At 42.7% G+C, this 20,268-nt stretch overlaps 1 protein-coding gene across 2 annotated transcripts; it reads right to left on the bottom strand.

The window, feature by feature from the left end:
- Window positions 1-475: 475 nt before the first annotated feature.
- LOC144604827 (carboxypeptidase A1-like) lies at window positions 476-19,532 on the bottom strand. 2 transcript variants are annotated; one of them, XM_078419538.1, is made up of 12 exons: window positions 19,428-19,532; window positions 16,710-16,780; window positions 12,732-12,813; window positions 10,900-11,034; window positions 9,818-9,916; window positions 8,754-8,855; window positions 7,334-7,432; window positions 6,802-6,912; window positions 5,587-5,677; window positions 4,740-4,939; window positions 2,508-2,592; window positions 476-1,665 (listed from the first exon to the last, which is right to left on the bottom strand). In XM_078419538.1, exons 2-12 carry the CDS (start codon window positions 16,775-16,777, stop codon window positions 1,478-1,480), a joined length of 1,260 nt encoding a protein of 419 aa, XP_078275664.1. In that variant the 5' UTR covers window positions 16,778-16,780; window positions 19,428-19,532; the 3' UTR covers window positions 476-1,477. The 2 variants fall into 2 exon arrangements, with proteins under 2 accessions (XP_078275664.1, XP_078275665.1); XM_078419539.1 differs by lacking the exon at window positions 19,428-19,532 and adding an exon at window positions 16,921-16,976.
- Between the last annotated feature and the right edge of the window lie 736 nt (window positions 19,533-20,268).

Genomic DNA, 20,268 nt, shown 5'->3' with positions numbered 1-20,268 from the left:
TATATCACAGTCTATATCTCTCGTTTCCCTTTCCCCTGACGAAGGGCCGCGACCCGAAACGTCACCCATTTGTATTTCTTCGCTTCATTGTACACCAAGTCATGTGCAAAACACCTTATCAGTCTGAAGAAGGATCTCCACTCGAAAGCTCACCTATTGCTTTGCTCCAGAGATGCTATTTGACCCGTTGAGTTACTCAAGCTTTTGGTCTCTATCTTCACCTTACAACTTGGTAGATTCCTAACCTGAAATTGGTACCGTAGGAAAATAACTGCAGATGCAGGTACAAATCAAAGGTATCATAAAATGCTGGAGTAACTCAGCAGGGTCAGGCAGCATCTAGGAGAGGGAATGGGTGACGTTTCGGGTCTGAAGAAGGGTCTCGACCCGAAACGTCACCCATTCCCTCACTCCTAGATGCTGCCTGACCTGCTGAGTTACTCCAGCATTTTGTGATACCTGAAATTGGTACCAGTATAAATCAAGAAATTGAAATTTTCTTTCAGATTGAGGTATGTGTATAACAGATTCTTGGAGATTGAGATTAACCCCAGTGTTCGGTGATTAGTGAAAGTCCTATTTTCGAGGTCACTCGCTGAGGGGTTAGAACATATCCTCCTTCAGGGGTCCAAGCAAACGCTCATTTTCGGATCAATTAATTGAGGATGAGGTTTTTCAGAGGTAAGAGTAGTTCTTCATTCGAGGATTAGACTAACCCCTCACACAGAGAGGGAAGCAACCCCTGATTCGTGGTTCAGAGTAAACCCTCATTCAAGGATCTGAGTAATCCCTAATTCCGGGATTAACGTAATATGTATGTGAGGGTAAAAGTAAGGCCTCAATTAAGGATAATTTTCACGGAGAGCAGAGTTACTTTTCACTCAAGCAACCTACACTCAGATTCAAATAACCTCACTCTAACCCTCAATCAATCCATCAGTCTAAGCAATGTTCAAACTGTTACATGTTGAACCGGGATCACCTCCTGACTCTGTGACCAAGGTAGCTAACACATCTAGATTGGGCGGGACAGGCAGCATCTCTGGAGAGAAGGAATGGGTGACGTTTCGGGTCAAGACCCTTCTTCAGACTCTGGGTCTGAATGTGTGACGTCTGGAATGAGTGACGTCTCGACCCGAGAAATCACCTATTCCTTCTCTCCGGAGATGCTGTTGTCCCGCTGAGTTACTCCAGCTTTTTGTATCTTCGGTTTAAACCAGTATCTGCAATTACTTCTTACACATCTAGATTGGGGTAGGTCTTAAATTCTTTGTTTGCTTTTACATTGACAAACACAGAGTTTACAGTAAATTCTCAAAGGTAGAGATGTAAGGCAGAAAGTTTGCACTAATTTTTGTGTTACGTAATACAGTAAAAATATATAACCATGATGCGCAAGGCTTTCAGAACAGTACAGCGACACAGCAGTTAAACACCAAGAATGTCTTGGTAAATCAACATGGCAACATATGCAAAGTTAAGGCAAGCGATTACAGGCATGTTTCATTATCTTCTTTACAGCCAACCATGTTTCTTCAGCAGTCGGGACAATCTGACTCCGTGGAAGCATGAAGCCATATTGACCTTCATCACGCAGCTCAAAGGCATATGAGTACTTAACACCTTGTTTATAGCTCCAGTCAATGCTGTTTCCACTATTCTCATCTGAAGGTGGGAGGAAGAAAAGTACATGTGAAGATCACGCAGAGTCTAAATATCTAACTATTCTGCAATGTCAATTGTATTGAAGCCAACTGGTAACTCGTGGCATTATTTATGTAATCATACGATGTTTCATAAGACAGCAGAATTATAATGTGGCATTGACAGGGTTGGACCCAAAGATACTAGAGGAACAAGATAGACCACTCGACCCTAAAAACCGTAGTATGTCATTGCGCCATTTTAGTAGGCAGAAACTTGCAGAAACATTTAAAAAGAAAAATAACAAAAATCTGTGAATTGATAGATGAGATATATTCTGCATTTTAATGGTATCATCACACATACTGTCCCCCCAAAACACTGATTACACTGCGAGAGGCATAGCGAACAACAGGTTTTGCCTACTAAAATGGCTGTGTTGCGTACTACACTTCAGTATAGGCGATTTCAATGGAGTAGTCCATCTTGTTCCTCTAGTATCTTAGGTTGGACCCAAGAAGGCCTGGCCCTTTGAAGCTGGCGACCTTGAGTCAAGACTACTTGTCTTTTGATGGGTTTACGGACTGAAATAGGTTTGTAGTTTCCTGCCACTTGTTAGGGTGAGAAAGAGAGTGAAACTAAAACCTCAGTGTTTTAATGGAGTTTGCTCTCCATTATCCCAAAGGTTTTTTAGAGTACTCTCTAACAGTCAAGCAAGTTTCAGGGTGCACCTGCATTTTGCTGTTCTGTTCAGCTATTTCTGTTCTGTTCAGCTATGCCAGAGAAACCCCTACAATTGCAGCTGGACTTTGCAAGAGTTTGATTATATCACAATGCACCATTGTTTCTGGTAGATTACTTACTTATCATTTGTACAATGCTTCCACACGAATATTGAGTGCCGTACAGGGAGGTCAGAGCTTCAGTGGCCTCATGAGCCAACATATCCTGTAGCAGAAAGAGATCACGAAAATCATCAAAGTATGAAAGTGATTTGCTTTCATTCGGAATAAACTCGTGGCTTAGAACAACATCTACATAAGTTGGCGAATTGTTAGCTGCAGCTATGGTGGTAGCATTGGTTTTAAATCAGAGTATTACCTCCAAGATGTACGCGCAAGTGTCTTCTAGAGGGAGTGCTGTACTGCTGGTAATCCTTCATTTCAGATAGATTTTAAAACAAGGGTTTAATTGCTTTCTCAGTTGGAACAGGAAGTGCCTCTGGCTAATAAATTAAAATATTGCTAGAAATAAAATCTGATCATTAACTCTTACTGATGTTATGGGAAACCACTGTGAACAAATTGACTGTTTCCTCCATCACAACATTTCAATAGTATTTTATTGGTTTTGAGGTGCTTTTGAGATCACAAAAGTCCAGATGTACATGCAAGCCTTTCCTTTTATGTTATTTATTTTCCTTCCAGAAAAGCTACAGAATGTATTATGAAAGATCCAAGATCAAAATGGAAATGAATAGAGTGAGAAAATTTATGTAAGCAACAATCAAAATGACTTTTCAGGTCCACTCCCTTGTGCTAGGTCCATTAAAATGCTGAGGTTCTGCAATGTTTTCCCTGTTTTAACAGTGGAGTTTGGTCTGTGTTAAATTCAGCAGATAATATAAACACCAGGGAATTGAGCTCCAATCCATTTATTCTTGATTTCCCCATCTTTGAATTGACAATGGCAGCTTACAACTGACAGTTATCTTCGTGCTCACATACGTATAGACACATACATGATGGTGAGATTTTGCCCAAGTCGCCATAAAACGGCAGATACAGGTTTTCAACTCTCCTATCTTGGTACACTTTGAAGCTCAGACCCCAAAGATTTAAGAACAATTTGCCAATCTACCTAACGGGCATCACGCATGGGCTGAACACAATGGGGTAGAATTTGATCTTCATGGTTGAGGCAAATGAAAGAAAGGAAATTCTTGCGTGGGGGATCTTACAGAACTTCCTTTTTTCAATCCAATCTTCTTCCAACTTCAGTACCCTTCAGATCTCCCTTCATTGCTACTTTCTTAAACATTCTTAATTATCATTAAACATTATTTTTATCATTCCAATCTGAATGATCTCTCTTGTTGGGAATTCCTTTCTCAATCTGATCTTCCTTCCTGAATTCTGTAACAAGAGTTTGACTCCTCAGTGTAAAAGAGGAAGACCTTCCTCTATATGTATTCGATCAGGAAACATTGTCTCAGAACTCTGTGAATTATTTGCATCTTCACCTTATTTGTTTGTGAAAGGCTATGCCTGGTTCCTAAGATAGTGAGCCTGCGTATGGCTTGTATGATGTGTTGTGATTATGTTAATGGTTCAAAACAAGCCCTTCATATAAGCCCAGCTGGAACATGTTTGACAGACAACAAACTCACACTCCTAGCTTATCACATATTTGTCACGTTTTTGATTGTTCCTGCCAATCCGAATTATTCCCAAATAATTCCATTAAACAATTCAAATATCTAAATATTATTTAAAATAATTAAATCACCTAAAAGGCATTTGAAATAGTTTTTAAAAAAACATTAAAGAAAACAAAATTAAAGGAAAATAGCTTACTTTACTTTTACTAACAGTTCTCCTGACCTGAAATGTTAACTATAAATTTCATCACAGGCACTGCTTGACCTGCTGAGTATCACTGGCATTTTTTGTTTTTACTTCAGATATCTGTCATCTGCATTATTATACCTTTTCCCTCTTACCTATCTTCCTTTATGCTAATTTCCATTCAAATAAAGAGGCTTGCAGAGGCTGTTCAGGGTTGACTTAGTGAAAGTTGGTGGGCAGATTTCCACAGTGTATGCCTGGGAATTGAGCAAACCTCCATGTGAATTCATACAAGTTTGGGACTTCTGCTTTCCTACAGGTCTTCTGAACTTGATACTTGCAGATCAATATGAACTGTCTGGGGCACACGTGGAACCGCCCACTGATTAAAGTGAATCGTGGGGATAAACTCACAGATGCCAAGTGCTTTGTGAGCCAACCCTTAGTGTATTGGTGTACGTCAATACTCATGAATGCCTTCAGAAGAAGAGTGGATTTTAAACTACTGTAAAAAAAAGAGAATCATACCAGTTCTTCAACGTTTTCTGGAGTTTCCTGTGTATATCCATAAGGATACATCAAGCGCTGGGAGTAATTGTGGAGGGTGAGGAACACTATGAACTTGCCATGCTTCTTGATGAAATTGACAATAGCTTTGACCTCAGGTTCGGAGTGCACATGTGGCCCGCAATAACTTTCTGAGCATGGAACTCTGCTGCTGCCTTTCCCTGCCAATGAAAAAACAGCCTTTATTCATTTACCACTGGGTTTATTGAACCTTGTCCCTTTCACATCCAAAATATCTGATTCCCAAACAATTTCCAAATCGATTGTAAATACACCCATGCAGACTGTTGTAGCGGAATTGCTAATAAGAGTTCCAAATACTTTATTGATATTTAATGTTCCATTCACAGTGTTTCCCAATTTTAGAGGATGTGATAAATTTCAATTTGACTTCCAGTCAGGAACAAAGAAACTTCCAAATAAAGGATGATGACAAGCAAGATGAGTCAGGAGCTAGGGGCACACTGAGCCAAGCAAGCAGGTTGGGCACTAATGGAAAAGGAAACTCATAGACAACGAGAACATGAACAGAAGAGGGTACACTCACCCTTCTGCACATAGCCCGATCCGTCCCCCATCCATGGTGAATAGCCCATCCAATCAATGTTGATTAAGTGCAATTGGAACCTTGATCTTGGGGATGTTGCCTGGGAAAAGGTATTAGTCTGCGTACCCTCATTAGTAAGATATTGTGGAGATAGTATTGGTGATATCTCTCCAGTGCTTTGAGGTGCCTGCTCTAGGTAATCAATATCTCAGAAACTTTTGTGAATATTGTAGAATCAGAATACCAGAAGCAATTTCCCACCTCCAAAGTTTGCATCAAAATTCCTGTTTGGGTCAACTCCAAAACAACGAGATCCAGGCCTCTTGGACATGGTTTTCCGCCACATGCGGTTCTGGGATGAAAAAAGTTGCAATTAGCTCATTCAGTTTTTGAAACTAAATATTATTGGAAATGCACAGTAGTCCATCAGCATTCAGAAAGAAAAATGATTAATCTACAATTTCTAGTTATAGTTCTTTTCTGATTAAAGATCCCTATTCATTACATTAAAGCAATTATTTTACTGAGACCCTGCAACACAGAAACAGGGCATTGCCCCAATAAGCGAGTTCGGTATCTCGACCGTGCATGCGCAGGTCATAGGTCACGAGCGCTAAACATTCTCGCTGGCTGAGCTGTAGGGTCTCGACCTGAAACATCAGCCATTCCTTCTCTCCAGAAATGCTGCCTGTCCCGGTATGTTACTCCAGCATTTCATGTCTTCCGGAATGATGTGTTTCTGGGTGATATTGTAGGGAGGATTTGATCAGACAAACCGCTCCACTGGATGCTGACCTCTGCAGCTGTCTAATCGCTGCACGGACAGCAGCTTCATATTTACAGTGGTTATCCATTAGCATTCCGGACTGTAGCCACCGCCTGCACCGCCCGCCCGCACAAAGCTGCAATTCATTCACTCAAACGTTTGTTTTTCTTTTGCATCGCCGTCAATCCAAGAACGATTGAGAAAACCATGAATAACTCCTGGTTTGGGAAGTGCGACATATTCCCGCTTGAGGAGCAGCTCCAGTACAAGTTACAATGCAAAAGAAAATCGTCACGATCTCGCTCACTCACCGAAGCATAAAGTAATAAAACCTACAAAATTCTCGTAGTTTTGTACAAATTAACCATAAATACACCTAATAAATAGTTTTGAAAGCAGTATTTTCTTACCTCGAAAAAGCAAAACTGGAAAATATGGATGAAATGCAGGTCTGTACACAAGCGGCAGCTCAGCCGGCGAGAATGTTTAGCGCTCGTGACCTATGACCTGCGCATGCGCGGTGGAGATATCGAACTCGCTTATTAACACAGAAAAGCTGCTACAGAAATGCAAGGTATTTTTGATGCATTTAGGGAGAAGGGAACAAAGAGCGAAGGGCAAGGTTGTATCAGTATAGGTGGGTTGAAAAGGAGTATTTCTGTGCTGTACAACTTATGAAATAGCAAGGTGCCAAACCTTGGTCCACATACCTTAGTTTTACTGAAAACATATCCATCAGGGTTCGCCATGATCACCATGAAGATGTCCATTTTATTCAACAGTGATGTGATGGAAGTGTCACTTCCATAGTCAATAGTAATCTAATGAAATAAAGTAAGAAGTACGGCATTCAGATGTCTGAGGATTCTCATGCATTTATTGAGTTGGTTCTCTTACAGGTTTAAGTTTATTCGTTGTTTCTGCTGTCGAGCCGGTGGGCAAGGAATTTTATTGCACCCCAGTGTATATGGCAATAAACTAATCTGAATTTCTTTGTGGTTTACAAGGGACTATTTCAAGAGGAATGAATTTACAAGATTATGGGAAAATGTTGGGAGTGGACGAAACTGGACAACTGTGCCAAAGGGTCAGCAGAAGCAGAATTAAATGAACAGTCCTCCTTTGTGCTTTAAGACTGTAGGATTCTACTCATATGTACCAGTATGAATTGGAGTGAGCTGAGCCTTAAGGCATACAATGGAATGAAATGGTCAGTGAAACAGTTTCAGAAATGTCACTTACCTTCTTTGCCATCCATATTGCCACAGCAGGTGCTATCCACTCGCGGCCATGAATACCGGCATCGATCCATATGGCAGGCCGCCTGTGCCCCGTGCCAAACTGTCCCCATGAGGAATACAGAACAATACCCATTAAGTGTTCTCCGATGCAGATTGGGGAAAGGAACGATGGAAAAGTGCAGACAAATCACATAGAATAACAATAACAAGGGGCGGCACGGTGGCGCAGCGGTAGAGTTGCTGCCTTACAGCGAATGCAGCGCCGGAGACTCAGGTTCAATCTTGACTACGGGCGCCGTCTGTTATGGAGTTTGTACGTTCTCCCCGTGACCTGCGTGGGTTTTCTCCGAGATCTTCGGTTTCCTCCCACACTCCAAAGACGTACAGGTAATTAGGTTAATTGACTGGGCAATATGTAAAAATTGTCCCTAGTGTGTGTAGGATAGTGTTATTGTGCGGGGATCACTGGGCGGCGCGGACTCGCTGGGCCGAAGGGCCTGTTTCCGCGCTGTATCGCTAAATCTAAATCTAAAGAAAACATCCACACTTAGACCCATTCAACAATGGTTCCATCAGATTTTAAAAGCTGAGCAGCACATGTGGTGAATGTCTGAAATGGCAAGACACACCAAAGTCATGCACAACCAATAGTGTTAACTAAGTTAACTTAATTTGCCTTATATCAACAATATATAAAAAATTGCAGCAATTTAGAAGCATGCAAGAGGTCTAATCTAGTTTCACAGAAGCTTATGTAAACAGCCGAGGTGAATTTTGTAACATGCTAAATGAGTCCTTGATTTGTGTCCAAGTTTTGGTATCTTTATTTTATAGGCACTGCATGAATGGTTTGCTAGCTTATGGACATGAATTAATTAATGGTATTTTACAGATGTCTAATCTTCAATCTTGTATTAGATTATGAAGACTAATACCATCATATGAAGGATATATAATAATATGCCATATAAATCATTCAGATCAGACATCTGCTTTTATGTCTACTTGTACATTTTTCAAAGTACAAGATAGCACAAATGTGAAGCAGAGCAGAGGAAAAGTCAAGAGAAATCAAAAATAATATTTGCTTTATTCCTAGGAAGAGAAGGCTGAAGAAATTGAGAACCTTCACAGACTTTCAGTTCTGGAAAAGAATGATGGGCAGCGGGAAATGGTTTAAGGACAATTGTCCTGTTTCCACATTCTGAGCAAATAGCACGCATATCCATGGAAATCCAATGGTTAGAAGTCAGGGACTGTTGCCTAAAAAATTAATGGCGACAGTTGGCCATTATAATGGAACACCCGAGGGAAGGGGTTTGGATGATGAACAAACAATTTGTTCAAAGGCCATTGTTTAACTATTAATTGGGAAAATATACCCAGCAGAGTGCATTAAATGTCTCAATTTCTTGACTAACCTTCAAGACATGAATTGCCCGACCTTGGGAACTTCTACCGATCCTCATTCTCCTGACCAACCGTGGGTTTTCATGAGCAAGATTCTTCATCCACTTGTAAATCTGTGAAAGTAGCAAGAAAATGTGTAAATCACATATATGCTCCCTTATACCATGGTAATGCAGCGTCATGTCTGTTATAAGGTTGCCAGGGAGAACAGTGAACCCACCGGATTAAGGATTTATCAACACTTTGCAGGGTGCTGTGCACCACTGTGGTAAATGGAGACTCTGAATGGCAACTACCTGCATTTATTTATTCACTGTCATGAGGCTATAAGCTTCCCAAGGGCCATTTGGTATCTGACTTTACCCCAAGCAGAACCTCTGACCCCCATATTCTTCATATTACCAAGGATGCCATTTTCAGTCTTTGTGACATCCACTGTGTCTGGCCCATGTCAGGTCTTGTCTTTATTTCCTCCATACACAATAATCCAATGTTTTCCAAAACAGACTGCCAACTACCATAGACACAAAATGCTGGAGTAACTTAGCGGGACAGGTAGCATCTCTGGCTCTGACAACTAGTATGTTGTATAGTACATACAAACATATATTAAGTCCATTTCACCCATTTCCCTGGATCCAGTGATGTATACTGGCTCATAGCCATGTGCTCACATCCCTCTCCCCCCCCCACCCCTGTGCCTCTCTGTTCTCTCCTCTCCCTGTTTCTGCGCAACACTCTGTCTTCTGCAATTCTTCCTCTTGATTATTTATAATTTACCTGAATTTCGCATGTTAAACCTCTCCACTAAATCTCTCTTCCCATCAAAGATACTTAAAATTACCTCCTCCTGTGGTAATTTAAAAATGATCTCCTCTATGTCCAAATATTGTGTATAATGCTACAGTGAACATGTGTGGTATTTTACTATGTAAAATGAGACTGGTTGAACCTGTGAATTGTGTAATTGTACATTGATCAGAACAGGCCTAGCAGGATGTTGTCACCCCAGTGGATACACATGCCTCACTGACAGCAGGGCAGCCAACACTGCAAACGAACCAATATATCTCACCTCCTTTAGCGGGTGATAGATCCCATAGTTAAAGCTGGAGGTGCCATTTTGTCTCAGCTCAGAAATCAATGTGCTTATGCGCTCTTCATCCACCAATGACTGAAAAATAAAGTTGGACGCATATTAATTTCCAAAAAACATAAACAGGACCAAAGATTCATTTATTATGAACATCACTTTTGTGAAGACCCTATTTACTTGACAAATTGCTTGCTGAATCTCAGTTGCTCATGTTATCTAGTAAATCATTGCATCATTCTGCATCGGTTCATTCTGGTGATCAGCAGTGAGCAGCAGTGAATGAGATTGTATTCATTGAGGTGAAGTGTTGGCCACACCGCTGAAGATTAATGATCCCTCTATCAGAGGAAACAGTTTCTTCCTGTTTTCACTAGTGGGAGTCTTGAACAAGGGAAAATAAATTGAAGGTAAGGGGTGGTCATTTAGAATTGTGGAACATCAAAATATCTTCTCACAGAAGGTGGTGAATCTCTTGAATTCTCTGTCCCACTGGGTGGTGGAAGCTAGATTATTAAAAGTATTTAAAGTGAAGATGGAAAAATATTTGATAAATCAAATAGAGGCGTGTGGAGAAATGATTCAGAAGCGGAGTTAAGGCCAGCATAGATCAGCCATTAAATGATGGGGCAGGCATGAAGGGCCTGCCAACGTACTTCTGTTCCTATTTTCTTGTGTGTACTCTATCAAAATCCTATTTAATTTTGAGTACCATTATTAAATATCCCCTTAACCTTCCGTTCTATAGAGATTGATCCTAATAGTGGCCCACCAAACCTGCTCCAGACTGGTTCGCAACAGAGGCAAAATACAGTTTTTAATTGACCTCATGAAGGAATTTGTTATATCTGATGTTATGCATCACATTGTTCTGTTTGTTGACCAAGTAGCCTAGTCACGTTGCGTTGACATTTACTGATCCGTCTTTGCATTTAGTTAGGGATTTAGTTTTTGCCATGAGTGTGTGACCCATGAAACAATTCTCCATCATCAGTTCACTCCTGCACTCAGTCCCTGACAACAGGCAGAGCATGGATCAGGTACCCAACCCATTCCCAGATTACCTGCAGATTTTCGATCATGACGGAATGTGCTATGTTGTTAGTCTTCAAAAATGTTTTGACTGTGCTGACATGCTTCGCAGGAACTCGTACGTCGATGGGGAGGGAGCTCCTCACAGGTTCTTTCCAGAAATCAAGCTGCAAAGTTGATCGAAAGGGAAGTTTAGTATTGTCTGTACCATACAAAGTGTTGCAGAAAGGAGCCTATCAAAGCATTTATGAAGTGTCTTACAGCACAGATCCAAGCCCACTGTATCCCTGCTGACCATCAAACACCTATTTACTCTCATCCCATTTGCAATTTTCTCCATATCCCTATCAACTACCCCTCAGGTGACTTGCCTCTGAATCTGAAAGTTATAGATTTAAGTCCCATTCCAGAGTCTTAACATAATGGCTAAACCATCTGCAGAAATGCTGGCAGTTTCATGTGAATATACAATGGAAATCTATGTGATGAACCCATGCAGGAACTGAGAGCCCATTCATTGAATGGAGAGAAATATCAGGGAGGGAGAGGGATATTAAGTAATTTACAATTTTTGAGTTTTGAATTAATGTACATGTGTGTAATTACATATTTTCAGTATTTTATTGTTAATTTTATTTACTAAAATATTTCCCAACAGATTCTGGAAGTTTTTGAATGTCTGTGAATGACAGAGGTGCTCTTAAAAGTTCAAACTCTTTGCCCACTGATTTGGCTTGGGGGCATGGCTTTATCATCCATGCAAGTGGAGATTTCCAGGAGGACATTTGCATTGTGAGACCTACTCAAGGTAACTGGGTTGAATTGGTGGATGAGGGGAAAGCTCAGGCAGTGTGCTGCTGTGCATAGACTTAGGACAATCAATGGTGTAGGAAAATAACTGCAGATGCTGGTACAAATCGAAGGTATCACAAAATGCTGGAGTAACTCAGCGGGTCAGGCAGGATCTCTGGAGAGAAGGAATGGGTAACGTTTCGGGTCGAGACCCTTCTTCAGACTGATGTCTTAGCATCAGTCGGCCCGGTCAGCGGATGGCTGGGGTGGAAGCGAGGGTCGGCGGCAGCGGCGGTTGTAGCCTCGTGGGAGTTGGTGGCAGCGGCCGCGAAGAGGCCTTGGAAGTCGGCGGCAGCAACAGTGGAGGCCCCGGGGAGGCAGTCTGAAGATGGGCCTCGACCTGAAACATCACCCATTCCTTCTCTCCAGAGATGCTACCTGACCCGCTGAGTTACTCCAGCATTTTGTGATACCTAGGGCAATCAATGGTGTCATCTCAGAGTCCTCCTACACTCCCAGAAGCCTCGTTTCCAGAGGAGACATGAAACCCCTCTCACCTCCCGTTGGATGTGAAATATTCCTAAAGATACTACCTTATTCTGAACAAATTGGCTCCTGTATTTTCTACAACAGTTAGAAAACTTCAGAGTGCATTATTATACATGAATTGCCATGGTAAGGTTATGAAAGGCATCATTTAAGTACAAGTCTCTTTACCACCGGTTCCTTTATAGGAAGACTCTTACTCTTCCACATCAAACCATGACTGCTTAAGTTCTTTATTCCATCACCACAATGCTTCAGCCTGGATCACAGAAGACATGCTCTTAGTACAAGGCAATGATTTTGGTTTTTTAAGAGATCATATAACAAGCAAGACCCATCCAACGCCTGACCCACGTAAAAGTTGTTAAAGATTTGGAGCCAGGATAGTTCGGCAAGGCAGAGACATAAAGATGTGGTGATATCTCCTGCATGTGTCGGTACGTATTCATTTCTGGATTTAGGCTACAGATTCTTCAAAAGTCACAATCAATGACACAAAAGCCACATTATAAAAGGGTTCTATTACCTTCAGATGCTGCAACTGTTCCAATGCCTTCACCAGATTAAGCTGTTTCTGACTGCTAGCACTGATCCGGAGCACCTGGTCACTGAAAGGTAGGGTTTTGAATAAGAAAAATTGAATTAAAGGTTATAAAAATCAAATTACACCACATATAGATGTGTAAATCAAAAACAGTGAGGACAGCCATATGCCATTCAAAGCTATTAAATTTATAAAATAGAGAGCTTGGCTCTTAACTTCACAATTAATATTGATAAATGGATCATTAGACTTGCAACTTGTGCTGAAAGAAGGTAAGTACTAAAAACTAATCAATGCAAACAATACATCAGTGAATAAGAGGCCAGTCATTGGAACAGGCTCTTCAGAGCAAAGTAGCATTCGTTGAAGTCATTCATACTTTTTCTGTAATGTCTCAGCGAATACTACACTGTTGAAGATTGGCCACCCGCTCAGGTCAATTAAGAATTGGCATTAAATGCCAAACTATTGGCTTTCTCTAACTCCAGAAGCCAGGCAGGAGGAACTGCGGTTCACAATGCCTTGTAATCGCACCTAATTGGCACCTTATCCTCTGTATCAGAAAGTATCTCTCAGCAACAAAGAGAGTTGGCATTTAACCAAATGCTGCCTCAGCCCATGGGAGAGAATGAATTGCCAGAAAAGGTCAGGTCTTGAGAACAAATTAAATAATTGGGATTCTGGTGACAATTATTGTCTTTCTTGGAAAAAAAAGAGAGCAATCTAACAAATGCCATGTTCCACATCACACCCAGGAAAATTGCTTTCAACAGTTCTCCTGGACTGACTCCAAGTATTAAAGACAACTTTGCTGCAAGAAACTGTAGGATTCTGAAAGAGCAGCTTAGCAAAAATCTGATTGGGATGGAAACGTGTGCGAATGGCATGTTGGACACCCATCGGTGGTAGGGTGGAGGCAAGAGAATCACTGAGATTCCTAGTCTTGAAAATAAAATAAGCTGCAGGTGTTATAACTCAGCAGCCTGAACTGCTGAGTTTTCCCAGCATTTCTGTTTTTATCCGTCTTGAATATATTTTGGGCTTGAACTCCACAAACTGCTTGGGTAAAATAATTCAGTGCCCTTCTGTGAAGAATGTTCTTATTCCCCTTATTTTTAAATTGTGACACCAAGGGAAAACACCATTCCTGTACCTACCCTCACAAGCCTCATAAAAATGGTGTATGTTTCAATTAAATGCCTATTTTCTGGAAATGATCTAATTACAAGGACTCATTGGTCTTTGAAACTCCTAGATTTTCAATTTTACATTTGAAAGATACTCTGGTTTTCTATTCCCTCGACAAAATTTCACCTGGAATATAATTGACAGTCTTGTCATTTTTCCATGTTATATTCCAGTTGTCATTTCCTCAACCATTCACTGATTAAAACTCTTAAAACTTATCTATATAATTTTCACAATTCACAATATCACTAGGTTTAGTATAATTGTCAAACATGGAGGTGCTCAACACTGTGCTTTTCTCAAGATTCCCAAATCATTGATATAGACATCTTGACCCCTGGATCCCTGCACAGAACCTGGTGACATCCCACAACCTCATAACCAAAAAATTATCAGTTTATTGCAACTGTTATATTGTCCATTAATTGATCCATGCCTGTAAATTACTCCCTATCTCATGTACTCTCATTTTATTTAACAATCCTTGTATGGCATCTTAGCAATGACCACTTTAAAGTCCAAATACATCGCATTCATTGGTTTCCCCATTTCTATTCCACTGGTTAGAACTTTAAAAAAATGCTGCTGTATTTATCGTACTAGAATAGGGTGGACCCGTTGGGCCCAAAGCTCTCCTGCACTGGTCTAACACCCTCCCCTCTCCCACTTCCCCCTCCCCCTCCTCCCCCCCACTCACCCACCTACCCACTCCATACCCCCTCAACCCCTCTTATCCCCCGCTCCGCTCCTCCCCCCCCACCCCCTCACCCACTCCACCCCCCCTCAACCCGGGCATCAGTCAGACCCCCACACCCCCCATATATATTAATATATATACAATATAATATTTTATATTCTTAGATTATTATATTTTGTATTATTATTATATTATGTCATTATTATTTTTATTATTACCCTGGAGGTATGTGTGTGTGTGCCGTGCTGCCCGATGGGGGTTGTAGTCCGGTGATGGGCCGGGGTGCTGGGGCCAGGCGGGAGCGTGGACTAAACCTCCCGGCGGGCAGCGCGGCTCGTCACCTCCCCCTGATTTGCCGCCACTCCCGTCCCTTGGGCGGATCCCGCCCCCCTCCGAGCTGCCAACTGCACATTGGGTCCAAACCTCTCCTGATTGCCATTCCCACCCCGCGGTTCCTCTCTTCCCCTCTCCCTCACCCACTCCACCCCCCACCCCCCCACCCCTCAATACTCCCCCGGGTGCGGGAGTGGGCGAGGGGGGAGAGGAAAGGGGAGAGAGGAGCCACTCACTCCGGTCCCGGCGCCCAGCAGTAGGAGCGCTCTCCTCACCCCCCCCCCCCCTCCTGATTGGCCACCATTCCCATCACTCGGGTGGGTTGGGTTGCCCCCCTCCGAGCTCCCAACTGCGCACGCGTGGACCTTCTCCCAGTATGACGTCGAAAACAGAGGCAGGTGCGGCTGACGGGCAGGATAAGTGAAAGGGGATTTATTAAAATTTTAAAAGTGATTTTTAAAGTTTAAAAAGTGAAAAACATTTGAAATATGACAACCATTTGAACCCCAGGACAATGGTGAGTAAGGTGGGCCTAAAATTGTCACGCTATCGTGTACTGTTTTGGCTGTATTTTGGAAACAAATATATCCACAAACCCACAAATATACAAGATGAGAGTTTTTAGTAAAATATAGATTATTTCTCTTTGCTCAATCCTGTTATTATGTTTAAGTGCCTTTCTATCGCTTTCTTCAGTGAACCCATAGCGGTGGGCTGTAGAGGCTTTGCAGGACGCTCACTCTGCAAAGTCCTCAACCAATTGGGCATTACGGGGCTGGGCGGCACGGTAGCGCAGCAGTAGAGTTGCTGCTTTGCAGCGAATGCAGCGCCGGAGACTCAGGTTCGATCCTGACTACGGGTGCTGCACTGTAAGGAGTTTGTACGTTCTCCCCGTGACCTGCGTGGGTTTTCTCCGAGATCTTCGGTTTCCTCCCACACTCCAAAGACGTACAGGTATGTAGGTTAATTGGCTGGGTAATTGTAAAAATTGTCCCTAGTAGGTGTAGGATAGTGTTAATGTACGGGGATCAATGGGCGGCACGGACTTGGAGGGCCGAAAAGGCCTGTTTCCGGCTGTATGTATATGATGATGATGATGAAAGAAGAGGGCCATTCAATCCGCAAGCGAAGCCGCAGAGAAAGCCACTAGATGGCTTTGGATTAAGAGGGCTGATCCGTGGGCAGTTACTCCTGGGACGCAAGTCGGGGCCTAATCAACCCCGGCTGGGTCGCCTGGGCGAGGGTGTCTGATGTTGTGAGACCCGAAACACCCGATGACTCCAGGTCACATCACTGAGGATGCGTCCCAGTGCATCCAGAAGATGTATCTTGCACATCGCACACAGTGAGGTGAGATTTGATAGACAAGTCCAGGCAATATTAGTGTTCTAAGATGAAGTGTGTTAAAACAAGGCTTGTATCCTAGTTCATTTTTTCTTCCACTGCTAATCTTTCTAAAATGTTTAATTTCTTCAGTCCAAAGCCAGGCCATGATGCCTAAGTCATCATGCACTCATGCTCTCACAAAATATGGATTATCAAAAAGCATTAATTTCTTGCTTAATGTCCTTAATGATTTTTTACGTCAACCCTGACTACCAGACTACCTCTTAAGAGGATATAGACCTGGGAGGAGGACATGGGAGGTAAAACTTATGAGCAGGGTCTAGAAGAGGGAGGGTATGATTGTCCATCAACAATCATGGATCAGGATAATTCAATGATCAAGGGAAATTACTTACCCGATGTAAGTCACCTGCCTGTGAGCAGCCACAAGAACAATGTTGAGTAAAAGCCAGGATGTCTTCATTGTCTGAGAAAATAAAGAACAGGAAAGCAGTATTACTAAACCTTTTCACATATTTTCTCTTGGTAATTTGGACACTATTATCATTAGTTTAGTTTCCCTTCTCAGGGTTTCTACAATTCTAGTGGAGTCAAGATCTTGATCACCTGATCTTGAATCCTGCCATTTTTCCATTTAAAAATGTTAGAATTCAGGGATGATTGTAAGACCAATCAATGGAGTTTGGGCAAACCTCTTTCACTTGACCAGGACACATCCACTGCATAAATAGGAAGAAAAGCCATTGCTCAATGGTGCTCACCAACAGGAAAGGAAGTTTCACCGCAATATACTTGTTGACACATTAATACTCATACGCATCTTTTTAAAATAATTTTCAACAACTTGTTTATTAAAGTCAATTTCCTAGTAACTGAGTTCAGGGTTCCTGTTTGGTCTTGAGCTAGGCTTCTGGCCCCATATCCTCCCCTTCACCATTGCATTGAGTTATACTGCCAAAACGTGTTGCTCTCTGCCACTGCCTGAAACGTTTCAATGCCTTTCATCTTCAGACTCAACTATTCTAGTGTGTAAGAAGGAACTGCAGTTGCTGGTTTAAACCGTAGACACAAAAAGCTGGAGTAACTCAGCGGTACAGGCAGCATCTCTGTTCCTGTCTCGACCCGAAACATCACCCATTGCTTCTCTCCAGGGATGCTGCCTGTCCCACTGAGTTACTCCAGCTTTTTGTGTGTCTTCGACTATTCTAGTATTCGGCAAATCAGTCTCACACCTTCTGCTTTCTCTATATAAATGATTGAATGAGAATGAGAATGATTGCAGTATAATATAGATAAATGTGAGGTTATCCACTCTGGCGGCAAAAACAAGGAGGCAGATTATTATCTCAATGGTGTTAGGTTAGGTAAGGGGGAGGTGCAGCGAGGCCTGGGTGTCCTTGTACACCAGTCACTGAACGTTGGCGTGCAGGTACAACAGGCAGTGAAGAAAGCTAATGGAATGTTGGCCTTAATAACAAAAGGATTTCAGTATAGGAGTAAAGAAGTTCTTCTGCAGTTGTATAGGGCCCTGGTAAGACCACATCTGGAGTGTTGTGTACAGTTTTGGTCTCCTAATTTGAGGAAGGACATCCTTGTAATTGAGGCAGTGCAGCGTAGGTTCACGAGATTGATCCCTGGGATGGCGGGACTATCATATGAGGAAAGATTGAAAAGACTAGGCTTGTATTCACTGGAGTTTAGAAGGATGAGAGGGGATCTTATAGAAACATATAAAGTTATAAAAGGACTGGACAAGCTAGATGCAGGAAAAATGTTCCCAATGTTGGGCGAGTCCAGAACCAGGGGCCACAGTCTTAGAATAAAGGGGAGGCCATTTAAAACTGAGGTGAGAAAAAAAAATTCACCCAGCGAGTTATGAATTTGTGGAATTCTCTACCACAGAGGGCAGTGGAAGCCAAATCACTGGATGGATTTAAGAGAGAGTTAGATAGAGCTCTAGGAGCTAGTGGAATCAAGGGATATGGGGAGAAGACAGGCACGGGTTATTGATTGGGGACGATTAGCCATGATCACAATGAATGGCGGTGCTGGCTCGAAGGGCTGAATGGCATCCTCCTGCACCTGTTTTCTATGTTTCTATGTTTCTATGATTAGTAATTTACAGAGGACTAAAGTGGGTGGTGTGGTAGATAACGAAGATGTTTATCAAAAATTACAGTGGGAGCTTGATCAGTTAGACAAGTGGGCAGAGGAATGATTAATGGAGTTTAATGCAGATAAGTGCAAGATGTTGCATTTTGGGAAGTCAAACCAGGGCAGGACCTTCACTGTGAATGGCAGGATTCTGGGGAGTGTTGTAGAGTAGAGGGATCTGGGCTGGCTAACAAGATGAATATAAGAAACACAGGCTCTTAATTGTCTGAGGAAGTGTCTCAACCCAAAACATCACCTATCCATGTTCTCCAGAGATGCTGCCTGACCCGCTGAGTTACTCCAGCACTTTGTCTCCTTTTTTGTACATACCATGTGCAGTTCCTGACAACCCAATGCCATGAACATTCCACCTGGACTTGCACCTACTTCTCCCCTACCCCCCTACCTTTCCACCTACATTCGTTTCTCCAGCTAAACAGTTCACGACTCTTCAATCATTTTGTCTGACACCCTCTGTCTTTTCAGCTGTAGTTTTGCCCACCATCTGCCTATCAGAAAACTCCTTCGCCAGTTTCTACCTTTTTACCTGCCAAGCTTTGACCTGTCCCTCCACTCTTCCAACTTTCTCCCTCCTCCCCCCCAACCCTACCACAATCAGTGTGAAGAAGTCCTGACCCAAAACGTCATCTATCCACATTCTCCAGAGATGTTGCCTGGCCTGCTGAGTTAATCCGGCACTTCTCTCCCCCCCCCCCCCCCCCAGGTCAACAGTCGAACGTGCACAGGCCAAGAAATTCCTCCACCACAGATGGACATGGGACCTACCTCCAAGCGAGCGAGCAGGTCGCCACATAAAGGTCAACCAACAACAACATCCCCCCCCCCCCACCCACTACACACCCAAACTCGCCGCCAAGGTCCCACCCACCTCCCCCTTGAGCCGCCTGTACAAAGCAACAAAGCCATTCATCCCTGAACTTGCTGGTAGGAAGGAGCACCTCGGTCAAGCGGAGCTTTCGGGCTGAGCAGAGCGAAGGTCCAAGCAGCGAGTTCGCGCCGTCAGCGTGGGAGGGAAGCTTTGCCTTCGCGCTGTCCCACGGCTGTTTGCCCAACGCCGAGAGGGGGGCGGACACCACGGCGCTTGACAAACTTGCCGTTTGCATTTCCCAAAAACAAGTTTACTGAGGTAATGCAATAAATCATCACGGCCTGACGGCTGCAGGAGTTCATTCCGCGTACAGAGAGGTTTTGTTTTTGTTTTTTGCCCAAAGGTGTGGCATCTGATTTATGAAGCCTTCGAAAATTCTGTACCAATTCCTACTAATTCCTCTCTTGAGTGTATTTCTGCACTCTTCCCAGTCCACCAGTGGATTTAATCATTCCAGCCATAAGTGCTCCAGTCATTTAGGATTGAGATGGGAACGAACTCTTTCACCCAGAGTGGAAGATCAGCAGATTTTTTTAAATATTAAGGCATCAATGACCGTAGCGTTAGTGCAGGACAGTGGAGTAAAAGATTAGCCGTAATCTTATTCAACGGAGGGACAGGTTCGAGGGGCCGAATGGCCTACTCCTACAACTATTTCTAAACCTTTGTATGTTGTTCTGAGTGTTCGAGCGCTTTCATTGTCACCCTGGTCAGATTTATCAGGAATTTTGCGGTATTCCCCACTTCTCCCTCACGTTGAACAAAACTCTGAAGAACATCGCTTACTTAACCGTATGACCCATCATTTATTCATTTGCCTCTGTGCTCCACAATTTGAGATTTGTAATAGAAAAAAAAAATCACATGTGGTTAAAGTGCACATTGTCAGATTTTATTAAAGGGTATTTTTA

The sequence above is a fragment of the Rhinoraja longicauda genome, chromosome 23, assembly GCF_053455715.1.
Source record: "Rhinoraja longicauda isolate Sanriku21f chromosome 23, sRhiLon1.1, whole genome shotgun sequence".
In the NCBI taxonomy this organism is placed as follows: Eukaryota; Metazoa; Chordata; class Chondrichthyes; order Rajiformes; family Arhynchobatidae; genus Rhinoraja; species Rhinoraja longicauda.
This window is presented reverse-complemented; position numbering and strand designations above follow the sequence as displayed.